Genomic DNA, 15241 nt, shown 5'->3' with positions numbered 1-15241 from the left:
GTGGGGAAAAGAAGTAGTTACCTGAGCTGCAAATCTCTGGAGCTAGCATCCTTATTTTTGCAAACCAGGACACTGGCTCCGTGCCATCTCAAAGTGTGTCAGTCACAAGCTCTGTCTGTGCAGCAGTACTCAGCTACTCTTTGAAATGCTTTTAAATAAACAGATTACTTCCACAGAGCATTTGAGAACTGGAGGTTATGAGCCTTAGTAACAAGCAACAAACTATAGGGCAAAGTTGATGCTTTAAAGTGTCTTCATTTCGTACCAATGACAACTAAATTTTTCCATTGTGTTATATAATTTAAATAATGCACAATATGAAATGTTTCCTCCCTGTCTTTAATCATAAAACCTTCAGTAATGAAACAGAAGTCTAATTGAGATAGTCCGTATCTACCCTATAATCTACTAAATGCCTACATTTACTGATATTAATACTCTTCTGCATGTATATGTAAGAACAAACAAGGCTATAATGCAGTAATTTATTTTTTCAGTCAGACTGGCTGTTAAAGCCATTCTTTGTTGCTGGAGCAGGTTAGTTGGAACAGCACAAGGGCTATGTTGTTCCTTTTTTAAGAATGATAATGCCAAATATACTCCTGTAGAGGAAATGAATAGAGCTGTAAAGATCATGTCAGCTTCACCAGTGGTTTCTAATCATTTTACACAATCCAATAGGAAATTGAAACAGCTAGAGAATTCCAGAAGGTGGTTCAAGAAAAATAACAGACTCTGTACAGTTCTGTGGGAAGCAGGAATTATTTCTGGTCAATACTGCAGCTTTCATCCTAACTAGGTTCTATGAGGTTTGCAAAAACAAATAGTTTGTTAATTAAAAATAGAGAACAAATATGGAAAAAACTTACTCTGGGATTTTTTCACTGCAGAGATGAGCACAGAAGCTACAGAGAATGCTCAGAGGAAGCTGTAGGAGCAGTTAGATAAGACTTCTAAATTGTCACATAGTGTTTTGTCTACTAAATTTATACATGCATATGTATAGTATGCAGTCACTGTAAAAATGCCGCAAAACGAAAAGCTTAGTTTAACAATTATCTGAGGATGGGAAGATCAGACAAGATTTATTGAATTCTCATCTTTATGTTAACTTAAGAGCCTCTGTTTGGGTAGATAGAGAAGTGATTTCCTTAGTACTTTAAAAGTGAATCTTTTTTTTCTTTGAAATGTTCATTAGGTTAGGGGTTGGCAAATTTTTAAGGTTAGCCTGTTATATTTTTTCTTTTCAGCTCAGAATTACTATAAAAATATGGTAAACCGGTAAAAAACCAACAGGGCCAGAATTGTGCTTACCACTATTGTGTATTGTTTTCAGATCCATAGGGGCATGGAGCCTTTCAGGAAGGTTTTCAAGAAGAAGAGCTAATAAAGTGCTCTGAAGTTGATACAAGCTTCTCTGAGGAAAAGAGCGGGGCCTGGAGGATCTGTGATAGGGAGCAACTGTTTTCAGACACTTGCATTAAACCTCAGCCGTGCTTTTCTGCCAGCTGCTACAGAGCAGAGTATTAGCAGACATGTCCATAGCACTCAAGCAAGTCTTTAATAAAGATAAGACTTTTCGCCCAAAACGCAAGTTTGAACCGGGAACCCAGAGGTTTGAACTTCACAAACGAGCACAGGCCTCTCTGAACTCGGGCGTGGACTTGAAAGCTGCTGTGCAGTTGCCTAGTGGAGAAGACCAAAATGATTGGGTGGCTGTCCATGTTGTTGACTTCTTCAATAGGATCAACCTCATTTATGGAACTATCTGTGAGTTCTGCACGGAGAGGACCTGCCCAGTGATGTCTGGAGGTCCTAAATATGAGTATCGGTGGCAGGATGACATGAAGTACAAAAAGCCTACAGCGTTGCCAGCACCCCAGTATATGAATCTTCTCATGGACTGGATCGAGGTGCAAATCAACAATGAGGACATATTTCCTACAAGTGTAGGTAAGTAGAAGGAAGAAGTCCTAAAATATAAACTGCCTTTCATTCTGTGTACTAACCCTGTTCTCTTCCCCTTCTCATTTTTAGGGATTGTGAAATTCAGCCCTTTAAACAGCAGGTGGGGAAGAGGAGGGTGTCATGCAGGAATAGTGTGAAACGTATGAGATGTTAACTGTATCTGCTAGATATAGTAGAGTTGATTAGCCTAAAATGTTTTCATTCTAGTCATTTGTACCTGGTTAGCCTCTCACATTAATCACTGAGGATGGTCAGCATTGCATTATTAGCTTGTTGAAATCTAATCAAGTTTTTATTGCTTTGCACTTGGTGTGGCCACTAAAGCAGATGCAGCATGCATGGAAAGCAAAGACTAATTAGACTGTTATCCTTCCTTGGAACTGTGTATAGCTATATGCAGTACAAGGCAGTGGAGAGCCAGAAATGAAATGAACTCTGTTTTCCCACCTTCTCTTGACTTCCCATGCAAGACTGACGAACTGGGAAGTGAATTGTTCTCCAAATTACTCTTTCTAAGAATATATGTAACTAACAAGCTTTGCTACGGTTTAACCAGACAGCCCAGATGACAGGGCCACTAAGGGCAGGGCAATATTCCTTTTATAATACTATAGCTGGTTTTCCTGAAGAGTGAGGCAAGTATGTGGAAATACCTTTGCTGGAATAGTTCCCTCTCAATTTGGAAGACTTTGCAGAAAAGTGCATTGTATAACGGAGACAGCCTAAATCTTTAGCTGTAGCTGCAGATAGCAAAAAAAGACCAGATGTTACTCCTTAGATGCGTCAGTGTACTTACATAATTTTTGGCAGTTTTAGCTAATAAGTCCCCATTCACATATTGCAAGTGGGAAAGGCTGGGAGCTTGCTGTAAGAAATGTGAGTTAAGTTCTTGGCCTAGATGAGAAAAAAAAAAAAAGAAGGTTGCTCATATGTTAAAATTAGTTCATCTGAATATTTTGCAATTTATATACAGCTGGGGCCTGCGTCTGATTTGTAGATGATACATCAAGAGGCTGCATCAATCACTATTTCTATACCTTTGAAATACTTTATTCTTGGCCTTGACAGATAGAAAGAAGATAGATAGAAAAAAGATAGATAGAAAGAAGGCAGTAACTTAATCTTTTAATCTGGACTTTGACAGTATAGGAAGAAGAAGGAAGATTGCAAAGGAAGCAGTACCAAATTTTTTATGTAGTGAAAAATAAGCTTGATTTCTCAAGCATTTGTTGGTTTCTATTTCTTCAGGGTGAATGGTTTTTGCAATTGAAGGTGCAGTGAACTGTGTGATTTTGCTTGTATTGATATTTCTGAAGGCTTTTGTTATACCAAGTTTCCCTCTTGGAGTATTCCAATGTTATATGATCTTACAGTCTGCATACGCAGAAAGTGTGGTCTTTCTGCAACCGTGGGAAGCAGGCAGCACACTGGCATGCTGATAGGCTTCATTGAACCAACAAGTAATCTATAGCACACAAGCTTTCAGCTCTAGCTAGTCCCCTCTCATGCTTGTAGTAAGAAACACCTGGAGGAAATTATATCCTGAAGACTTACCTATTATAAGCCTGAGAATGGAATTGGTAACTACTCTCAATCTACTATTTTTTTCCTTCCAGCAGCTCCTGCTGTTGTAGATTAAATAAAATCTGAAGAAATTTAGGAAGTGGAAAGACTTGTGGTCTGTAACAATGGGGCTGAACTTTGATGCAATCAGAACAGGCATGCTTTATGTCTGTGAAAATCTGTGTCTCATTCTGAATTGACTCAAAGGAAGGACTTGAGCCTTCGTGGAGTGGTAGGCTTGAGCTATGGTTGTATTGAAGACTGAGATGACTAGACAGTCCCGTAAAGAGATTTCATAGCAATTCTTTGGAGCATTATTCCACAGGGCAGCGCTTGCACCTTTATTCTGCTCTCCTCTTCAATGGAAGTTTAAGAGAGCACAGTAAACACCCACACACTTCTCATTATTTTCTTGATGCCTCAACATGTGATGTGAAACTGTTGGTAAAATTACTTGGAAGGCCTTCAGTCTTATGATCCAGAAACAGATGCATACTGTGTTGATTTTGACCTTCTGGGTATCTCTTCTCCCTGCAAATTCCTGCTAATGCACCCAGAATGGTCAAAGGGAAGTTTGGGTCTGTCCCTGGGCAAATTACTTATCTTCTAAGGGAATCTTTATAGATTAATCTGTAAAATGGAGATTGTACTACCTGCCAGCCTGTCTGAGTACTGCTTATAAAGCTATTGAATGAAGTGCATTTGCTTAGCATGCATATTGTTTCATGTTTTGTTTTTCACAATAGATCAGAGAGAGGAACTTTGTAATTGTATTGGGTACCATTGTTCCTATCTGTTCTGCAGCAGCTTTGGTTAGATGCCTAGATGCATACCTGTATTTTCATTCAGAGAAATTAATAACAGTAAAAATGATGATAGTTCATTCTTCAAGTAGCTGAAGTAGATCAGATATAATAGATATACTCAGACATGAAAACCAAACAGGCTTAGATATGTCCTTACTAATGGTACAACAATTTTAAAGCACTGACTGCCTGTAACTTAGAGATTAATTTATTGCTTTAAGTCTCTGTAGCATATGGTCTGCAGAGAATTGTCCTGGAAAATGTGGAAGTACAGTGGATGGGATTTGGGCTGACCTTTCCATCAGTAAATTAGTTTGGTGAAGAGATTCAGAGCAGGATACATAGGAGCTATTCACAGAAACTTGAACACTTTTTTCTTAGCCTAACCCTGTAAACTGTTCCTCTCTAATTTGACACACCTCATGCAAACTGTCTAAAAAAGGAGTTCAAGAATAGTGAATTAAATGCAGCTTTCACTGAGGAGATACTTTCAAGGAAAATAATTTCAGGATAGGTATAGCCAGGCTTTGTAGTGGTTTCTTTTGTTTTTCTGGTTTTGTTTTTTTTTTGTGATGATGTTCCTCTGGGGTTTAAAAATCCCACAAATGCAGCTGAGCTGTAAACTGTTATGAATGTTATATTTAACCCTCTCAGTGTTTACATTGGCACATTAGCTCTGGCTACTTGCCAGTCTCTACACTTCCTGTGGTCTGGTGCTATTTCCTCTCTGCTTTCTCGAGTCATTCTGGTCCATTCATTTGCAGGTAAAGAGCCTCTTCCTCCATCCACTCTCCTACTAATACTAAACTGACTGGCAGAAATAAAGGGAGTTGTTATGGGAACAAAAGGGCTGTCCAGGATTGTGTGCAAGCGATAAAACAGGTTCTGTATGTTGCAACCATTTCTTTTTAGAGCAAAGCTTTAAGGACTTTGTAAAATGGCCTTACAGCCTGTAGAGGATTTTAGACATGATACATCCTTGTTCTTATTTCCTCTATTATCAATTGCCTTTATCCTTTTTAAGTGGATTTAAGTCATGTATGAGGCTGACAGTTCTAGAAACAAGTTCTGGGTGTAACCAGACATGTATCCGGACCTGTCTCAGCCCTCACTTAATGGCAATGAAGAAACAGAGTGGAGGAGAGTTCACTGTACGCCTGCTCAGGCCACTCTGGTGGAGCTATGCATATTAGCATAATTTTTTTGCGCTGTGCTTGAGTTTTACTTAGATTTGGGGTAAACTCTTTTTGTTCAATAAATACTACTTGGTCTTTCAGGCACCAAGTATTCTCACTACTTAAACACCTTTCAAGGGCTATGTTTCCCAGGTTTATGTGGACAACTTGAATATTCCATAGTACCTTCCCCTCCCTCTACTTTTTTACCTCTGTTCATTTTGGTAAACAGTTTGATGGAATCTTTTGCAGTGGTAAACAGTCGATCCTTGGGGCAGCTACAGGTTTTGGTGAACTGCAATTGTTAGCTCTCACCATATGTGTTTGGGCAGTGTTAAAAAAGGAGCTTGCTCTTCTCCCTTTGTGCCCTGATTCCCAAACAAGATGAACTCAGTTGCCTTGGGTTTTTTTTTCTTCCTCATTGCAGCCTTAAATTGGGATTAATTCTGTCTTGTTTGGAGTTTCAGTGAATGGAACATTTTTTTTTTCCTCTTGTAAGAGTCACCGGGAGAGATATCCAGATATTTAAGGCCACAGGGGATTATTTCATTTGTTCTAATCTGACCTCTAGAATAATGCTGGCCAGAGAACATCACCAGGCAATTTCTTCATCAGGTCCATAGTTTGAAATAAGAAGATAGTCAGAAGACTGAGGGTTCTGCTGAAATAAATGAGAACATGAACTTCTTTACTGACTTGACATAATGAAAACTTTTCCCCGTGAGGACAATAATGCAATTGAGAGGGGGGCCAGAGAGGTTGTGCTGACTCCATCCTTTGGGGTTTTCAAGACCAGGTTGAATAAAGCCCTGAGCAACCTGCTCTGATCTGATAGCTATATAAAGCAGAAAGCTGGGATGCAGACTTCTCAAAATCTGTGCCAGCCTGAATTGTCCTATAATTCTTAATTCTACTTTCAGCACTGACAGGCTGCTTCAGGTAAAATACCTAAATTGATTAGAAACTGATTAAGCAGTTTAAGAAGCTGCAATATGGCATTTAGTAGAAGTACAAAATCACTTCTAAGCTGTGAGAGATTTTCTAGACAAGGATTTCAAAGGTTATGAATTTACTGCAATCAAATAGCCTAGTTATGGCTGATCAAAATGAAGACATTCTTTAAAGTGTTTAAAGCCTGGGACTTTGGCTGAAAAATTAACATATCTTTAGAAATACACTTCCAGGTCCATCCTTAAACAGTAAATTTTGTAGCAGGCAACTTCAGAATTTCTGCACAGAACATGTGGGTGATGCTACTTCTAAAAGAGGGGCCCAGTATGTCACCACAATGCATCTACAAAAGCAGACCAATACTCTAGAGGGCCTTTGTGGATGTGATTCAAAACAATGACTAAATCAAGAACCAAAGTTCAATTATTTCTTACTAGTATTGCGGTAGATTTTGTACTTGAAGTACTTCTTGGCAGGGGAGCCACTGATTTGTGGGTGTTAAAAGAGACTCCTCAATCACTTTTACTGAGCAAATCATCTTCACAGTACAGCCTGTAGAAACATAGAGAGTGTATTTGATATGACTTTGTGTTACAGCTGTCCCTGTCTTATTGCTCTTCCATATTATGAGGTGGTGCCCATGGTGTGGTCAAAATGGTGTTTGCAGACATTTGCTGTGTATTTCTTCATTCTTCGCACCACCTAGAAACCACTGTTGCTTCGTGCATGCTCACCCTGCAATAACAAATATACAATCTCTACAGCTGCCTTGTTTCTTTTATTTTAAAACAAAGATTTGCCAGGGGCTGAAGAGAGGAGCCAGACTGCTGGCTTTTAACTCGTCAATCATTTACCCATTCGTGGATGCATAAAGCTGTAGGCTACAAGCTGAAGACTGTTCTAAATTCCAAATGATCCTTTCTGCTTGATCTTTACACCTGTCAGACCAGTCCTGGGTCTGGGCTAAAGAAGAATTTTGTTTCGTAGTGCTTATCTGCTTTTCATTGTTTCTACTCTTCCTTGGTCCCTCCTTCAGCATGTGGATGTGCTTGCCAAGAGCTTTGAGTTAATCTCTTGTGCAAATAAAATAAAAAAAAATCTGCAAGACATAGGATGTACCTTTCCTCTAGTCCTTAAATGTTATGAATTCTGTACATGTATATATGTTACAGGAAAGTTATAGCTGCAGCACAACTCTCCTTTTAGAAAGTCTGAAGTATGCGTTCCTGCAAAACATTAGGTAGGTATTTTACAACTAGATTGCATGTCAGAGCTTCCTCGCCCTTTTTCCTATTTCTGATCTAACAAATGCTTCTATGTAAAGTAAGCTGGCAGATAAATCAACCCACAAACCTAGTACACTTCAAGAGTGCCGTCAGAGATTGATAAAATTTGTGTTGGCTCATCTGCGTGGTGAGTAATGCAGTTTTTCTAGATAGCTATCTATCTGGCCTTCCTAGCATTGCATTACTTTCTTGTTCACTGGTTGCACTTTGGAGCAATTTGATTCCCTATTTTTTTTTGTCTGGTATCTAAAATACCTTGATTAATCCATGCATTCTCCTTATACAAGAGCAGGGACTGAAGCTTGGGAGTAGTCTGGACAACTCTCAAGCCGAGTTACGGTTGACTGACAGGTGACTGCTCCCAAAGCTATGCTCCCACCTGTCTTCCACAGTGTACCCTCTTCATCTGATGCTAGATGTGCTTTTTGAGGAAGATGTGCCTGCTTACAGCTCAGACATATAAATTGACCTATTATTCAGTCTAGTTCTGATAATAATAGAAAGTATATGTGGTGGAAAGTAACTGCAAATTCTTTAGCATCTCTGCTCCCTCTAATGGGTATGGAACACATACAGGAAGTGGTGTCCCACACAGAAACCAGAGTGGTCTGTCCTACAGCTGCCAGGTCCCTTGTTCCTGAGGAATTTAACTCTCCAGCACATTGTGATCACATACACTGTGAGACGTTACTTAAATTAGTCTCTCAGAGGATCTGCAGCTCCACAGCCCCAGCTTCTACCCTAACTGAACTTGTGACCTCTTCTCTTTAGCTACCTTCACAGCATGACTGATGCCTGTGGTGTGCTGCCTGTATGGCACACTGAGGCTGAGCTTGTACCCAACTCAAAAGTGTGGGAAATTCAATACCTTGAACATCAGCTTTGCCTTGGAAACTGTGTTTGTATGAACTGAGCAGTCTACATTCCACAGTGTTGTATGCTTTCCTTTCACTGATGAAAAAGAATATCTCCTTATTTGAAACTATAAAACAGACATTCTGATATCCTACAAAGCAGAATATGTGCAGGAGTAGCATTTACAGATCATAATGACTTTGATGGTTCACTTTTTGCAACCCAAATGAAATAAAGTTCACCAGTATTCACTTTCGTAGTGATTACATTTTGCCTATATTTAAATTGTTTTTTTAAGTTGACAAATATTGTAGAAAATTCATGGCAATCCTTACTCCCAGAAAGTATTTTCATCCTTAAGGTCAAACTGTGAAGGACCGTGCTGGCACTTTTGGGGCATGTTTTTTGCGGAACCTAGCCAAGGGAAGAGACCTATGTCAACGGGGTCTTCAGTTGTCCTAGATATGTGGTAGTGATCATCACAATAAAGTGTGGTCACGGGGGTATGAAAATAAAATAACTTAATGATGTTTAAAAAACAGTCTCAGTTTAACTTTTCCATGGAACAGCTGGAGTGCTACAGTAGCGTAGTTCTAAGTGGGCTTCTGGAAAGCCTAAAGGAAAGATGAGATCTTCACTTCAGACAAAGGTGTGTGCACCAGTACTACTTTTAAGTTTGCCCTCCTTCTTTGGAATACAATTTTGGCTTTCTAATTTTGCATAGAGTATGTAAATAGAGCAAAATTAGAAACCTTAGCAGGGGAGAAATCATTAGTTTCTTTTAAATTAGGTTCTCATGTCTTTTATAGATATTTCTTGAAGGAAAGCCAAATTTGTATTTTTGCTTAAAAGCCATGTGTGAGTCTTTGTTTCAAACTAGTGTGGCCAGCAGGACTAGGGAACAGATTTTCTCCCTGCCCTGGTGAGACCGCTCCTCGAATTCTGTGTTCAGGTCTGGACCCCTCACTACAAGAAAGACATTGATGTGCTGGACCATGTCCAGAGAATGGCAAGGAAGCTGGTGGTTCTGAAGGGAGTTCTATTTCAGGGCCTTAGAGTGGCCTTCCATTAACTCTGTGGTTGTTGATCTCACCATTTCTGTGGTATGTGGGTCACTGTAGTCACTTACACAGGGGATTGTCAATACTTGATGCCTTAGCTATTCAGTTCCTTGAAGAAAACAACTTGAAATCTTGACTCGTGATCTTGAAGAAAGTAGCTGTATTCCTCCTACTGTATTGATTCTTACTACTGTATTGTTCAGAAAAAGCTGAATTACTCTTTAAAGTGGGTTCAAATCGTCATTGGCTTAGTAATGGAGAAGAGTTTGCTGATGTCTTTTATCATGACTGCCAAGCTGCCGTAGCCACGCATGAATCACAGTTGGTAGTTTCTTTTAAGCTGAAGTAATTCTAATGTTGTCTCACCAGAAAGAAATGAAAATTAATAAGGTGGAGAGTTCAACCTTAAATCATGTGATCTTAACTTTTTCTCTTTTCTTCTTTTTTTTTTTTTTTTTTAATCACTGGAGAGTAACTGCCAAAGCTTTGGCTTTATGTGTAACTCACTAATCATTTGACATCATAATTCAACCCGTTCCCATTCAGTGACCTTAAAATTAATGGAACAAATCCGCTTTTATGAATTTGTGTGGGAATCAATATGAACACAAATTATCAGAATTCCTCCATATTCAAGCCAATACAGTTATTTTGCTTAGTAGTCATACTTACTGGTAATATAAATATCAGTAAAAACAAGGATACTTTGTGTATTGAGATTCATCAAGTTCCTTGAACAGAAAATGTATAACAAAAATGGACCTTACTTTACACTTAATTGCTTTTTATCTAGTTAACCCAGGCATATGCTGCTGATGCCAGCTAGCATCCAACACTGGTAAAACAAGACTTACTGTATTGAATGCTTTGGGAGTCCACACAAGTATTAGTGATTCTGCTGTAAAACATGTTGATTTTTACGTTTCTATAATGAGCAAGGCACTTTTAAATGGATAAGTGTTTCCCTGTCAAAAAGAGGGAATTGATCCTGTTAGCCAGTTATGCTGTAATGCTCCCCAAACATGTTTTCTGCAATATCCTTGTTAATGGAAACTTCAAAAAGTAAACAGAACAGAAATTTTTGAAGTGTATTTGAGTGTGTATAGATCCACACTGAGTGTTGAAAACAAAGTGACTGGAAGCACTTGAACAACAGAACAAAAATGAATACTTGTCAGCTTTTGCCCCACGCTCCAATGCAGTGTGCATGTGCTCTGGGTGTAAGAGTGCCAGCTGTTACACGCCAGGACACTGCCTGACTTCAGGAAAACTAAAACAAAAATTAAAAGCTTTGAGGTCTTTCCCCCTCCCTTCCTCTATGGGTCTGTCCAGGCAGGAATAAAATGCTTCCATACACCTTTGTTAACATCCTGGAGAAATCCAAGCAGAAGTCATTAATTACTCGTGGCTGGCCTTCCACAGCTGCAAGGCAAACACTTCTATAGATGTGACTGATACAAGGCATGTCTGTAGGTGGTGCACCGCTGTTACCCTTGCAAAAATTTGCTTACTATTTGACTTGGAATTGCACAGATGTACAATAGAAGCTGGAATTTTATTGATGTTCTATTTCATTCTCCTCTTAACATATGTAGTTGCTGGCATAATTGTCTGTTGTTTTTTTTTCCCTGGAAGCTGGGCAGTTTTGACTGGAACTCATCAGCCAACACAGTCTAAGAACTGCTTGCAGTGAAGCACAAAACAAAACGTGCACCCTGCTTATACCTTTTGGCACTTGAAGCTGTGATAGGACAAGCGATTGCCATGCAAAGAGATCTGATGTGTCATAGAAGTAATGTGAACTTTTGCTTTTACATTTTACTAGACATGTGTGCAGAACTGCATGAGCTGTCTTAATTAAAGCAACAAACTTCCTTTCTTCATTGCTGGTTAATGAGGTTTCCATGTGCCTAAACAGTGTACTGTGAGATACCAGGCAACCGCTGTTAGACTGTAACTCACACTAACAACAGGTTTCCCAGCAAAAAAGTCAGCAGCCTGACAGTCATTCTTGGTCTGAGTTGTAAGCTTTGTGTCATAGGGATGAACAAAATAAAGTAAAAATTCTTCAGTCATAGTAGGCTGTGTGCTACAAAAGTTAAATGTACCCCATATGGGCTGTGGCAATATCAAACAGTTTTCAGTGTTTGACACCTTGTACGATACCCAGAGCCTGGTGTTTACACATTTAACCTGAAAGAATTGGTTTCAAGTACAGAAAACGGCAAATCTAAGGTCTAAAGTGATCCATTTTCCCTGAAGACTGACACAGAAGTTCTTCAGCAGATGATGCACCACAGTATTTAGTGCTTTCACGTGCAAATGAATATAGGAATTTCCTAAACCCACCGATCTCTCTAGTGTTTTGTGAATCTCCCTTTTTGCTATAATTGTAAAATCTGTTGAGTGATGCTTAGAATCCTTGGAATGGGGGGTAAATGCAATCCATGGTACCTGGAGGGTGACTGTTTTGTATGACTGAGCAGAAAACACTACTTCCAGCCAAAATAAAGATTAGAAAAGATCTGACAAATGCTCAGAGCATCTCAGCAACACAGTACAGAGTGAAACAGGCTTTACTGACAGTGCTGACACAGGATTTTTTCCTTCTCTCCATGTCACAGTGAATCACGTCTGAGGAAAAGCAAGGGGGCTGTACCATTTCATATACTTGAAAAATTACAGTGGAAACTTGTATTTCCATCTCATGACATGAACCAGTGGCACTTTGACTCATGAGAAACAAAACAAAGATTCCCAAAACATCTGGAATCAGAGATGATCAAGAAAGGAATAATCAAAGTCTGTTAATAGTTGGAAGGGGAGAGAAAGGACAATTAACAGCTAATTAAAGACAAAACTCTCATCTGGATATGGAAAGAAGTTTTCTTTTAAGTAGCAGATATTCAATTGAACTGAAAAACATCATAGTTTACCAATAAATGTATACTGCCAATGTTAAGGTGGCAAAATAATGGTACTTACTTGTAGCATCAGCTCTAATCAGCCTGAGTAGAAAGAACTCAGCCCTCTACCACACAAATCCCTGAAGCTTGAAGCTATAATGCTCAGCAGTGGAGACACTTCCAAATCACCTGCAGAATTATATCAGACCTTTCACAAAAATGCCAGTGAATATTTGGGCATTAAAACAATACGTCTGGTTAGAATTTATGTTTTAAAAGGAGTTGTATATCATGGCTGCTTTTCTCTTGGAGTTTTAGAACCTGGTTTTGGTATTTTTTTAAAAGATGTAACTGTTGAAGAGCCTGGTAAGGCAAGGTAAATGTTACTATTTCATTTGTTAAATAAGAGACCAAGGCTCAGGTAATCAAAGTAGTCATAATATATGAGTAACTATTCAGATAGGAAATGCTGCGTAGAAATGTTTTTTCTTGGATTATGCAGTGGTTCATTTGTGGATCCAGAAACAATTAGTGCCAGAGATTCCAAAAATACTCTTGATCTTTTCCTAAACCCTTAGCTTAACGTATGTATTTGGACTAAAAGAAATGAAAACTGAAAGGCTTTAAAAAGCCTCCAATCCCATGCATTTCTAGTCCTCCAGAAGAATGCCTGGCAGAGTTTCTGGAGGAATTAAAATTGTTTGTCAAACAGGGAAAGGTTTTTCCTAGGTATTTGTTTATTCAGTACCTACCAGATTACAGTCTTTTGAATGTTTATTTCCAGATACATGGCTTTTGAGCACATGGTTTGCAGAAGAAAGGCTGTAAAGTTCAAAGCAAGAGTCCATCCAGCTCAACAGAGCATATCCAAGGGACAAGAGTGTAAGAAAAGGGGATGGTGCTATTTCCCAGCTTCCAGCAATCCACATGGTAGAGATTATCTGAGATGTGTCAGAACATCCTTTGATCAGGGGGATTCTGGCAAGAATTAAGACCGTACTGCAGTCGCACTGTCTTATCTTCATGGTGACTCTGTGTTCTGTTCATGTCAGTGTTCACTGGCTTGGACTACACTAAGAATTTCTGCCCATAACTTTTCCTGGTGAAAGAGAGAACTATTGGAAGGTTTGGGCTGAAGATACATCCTTCTGTTCTACTTTGAAGTGAAAAAGAGATATCTAAAACTTTATGTCTGTTTTGTCCTTCCTTTACACCTGCCATTCCTTTAAATACTTCATAAATTATCTTTTGACAGGCATATATCAAAATCTCCTTATGTCACAATAACTGTCACATCCAGACGCAAGATTTTTGAATAAGAATGAATGCTCATTGTAGTATTCAGGTTGTGTTTTAACTTGAGATAGTTGATATATGCTGTAGCTAATGGCATATATTTTTGATACAGAGATCACAAACATTGCAAGGCATAGCAGCAGATAGCAACAAACTCAAAAAAAAAATGATACAGTGATTAAATTGGCTCCTTAGAAAACAACAGCAGCAAATGAGAGAAAAAAAGAAAACACAACCAAAGCTTGTCAATGCAAAAAAATAGCAGTTATTCCCTTATGTGGATGTTTGCTACTGGGATGTGAAGTTTTAGCTTTGCATAGTCCGTGCCTCCTAACTATTAGGTTGCAGGACAATGAAAACTTCATTTTGAAGCTGCAGCTGTTTGCATATGAGCTGAGAAGTTTTACAGTGAAGAAACGATGATGTAAATATTCAAGGTGAAAAAAATGTCATATGGAATATATCCTTCAGCTATAATGAGGGATTTCCTTGTTATCTCTCCTGTCACCTGCCCAAGCTTATCCTAGCATGTGTCCTATTATGAGGGCTCAGCTGTTAACACACACAGAACTTCTTTTGATTCCATTTAAAATATGTCTTGACAGTTCATCTTTAAGCAAAAGTTTAAATTCTTTCCATTTCAAGGTAAACGCTGGTGACAATGAAGCCTTCCTTGATTTTTTGAACAGCCTTTTCTTTATATGAGTTTTTATAGGGCTAATTTACAAAAGCTATGTTGTTGTATCAGGGTCTTCTTTTGTTGCTTGTGCAATTTCCCCCCTGAGATTTTTCATTATCAGATTAGGTTTTGTAAATACGGAGGGAACAGAGTCAGGCTCTGACAAATGTCATTGACTTCCATTGAGATCTCTGAATCTAAACGCTGAATCTTTGGTAAAATTTTGCTAAGGCAGACTGATTCTGTGTGGCATAACTGGGAGCATTAAGCTAATGATTTCTGTCATTGGAAGTAGTGCAGAGTCCATAGGCCAAAACAGAGAAATAGATCAAAAAGACCAGTTCTTTCCACCAGCTGCAGTCTATATTCACTACTCAGCCAGATCTATCCTAAAGATCTGGGAAAAGTTCTTCAACAGGTGAGGATCCTCAGGCATAAATCAGTTCCTAGTCTCCAGGCTGCTGGTCTGAAGTAGAAGTGCACCTGCATTCCTTTCCTGCTCTTGGAGAAGGAATTGCTGTCTGAATCTGTCAAGACACCAATGTTTTGTACTGTTTGATCTAGGACTAGTACCTTAAGTTTCTCTGTCAAAGTACTTCTACAGCTGTTGTAATACAGCTCCAGATGGAAGTTGTACAGTACAACTACAGTTAAAATCCAGGTTGGCAGATGCAAACAGACCTTCTCATCTCCTA

At 38.9% G+C, this 15241-nt stretch overlaps 1 protein-coding gene across 4 annotated transcripts in view; it reads left to right on the top strand.

The window, feature by feature from the left end:
• MOB3B (MOB kinase activator 3B) overlaps positions 1-15241 on the top strand; it is an 88747-nt gene that overhangs the window by 37315 nt on the left and 36191 nt on the right. For all 4 annotated transcript variants that reach the window (XM_054055255.1, XM_054055256.1, XM_054055254.1 and 1 more), the window contains one exon: positions 1337-1953. In XM_054055255.1, coding sequence (XP_053911230.1) covers positions 1536-1953 — 418 coding nt within the window. In that variant the 5' untranslated portion in view covers positions 1337-1535. The remainder of the gene's footprint in view (positions 1-1336; positions 1954-15241) is intronic.

Source organism: Cuculus canorus, chromosome Z, assembly GCF_017976375.1.
Source record: "Cuculus canorus isolate bCucCan1 chromosome Z, bCucCan1.pri, whole genome shotgun sequence".
NCBI classification, from domain to species: Eukaryota; Metazoa; Chordata; class Aves; order Cuculiformes; family Cuculidae; genus Cuculus; species Cuculus canorus.
This window is presented reverse-complemented; position numbering and strand designations above follow the sequence as displayed.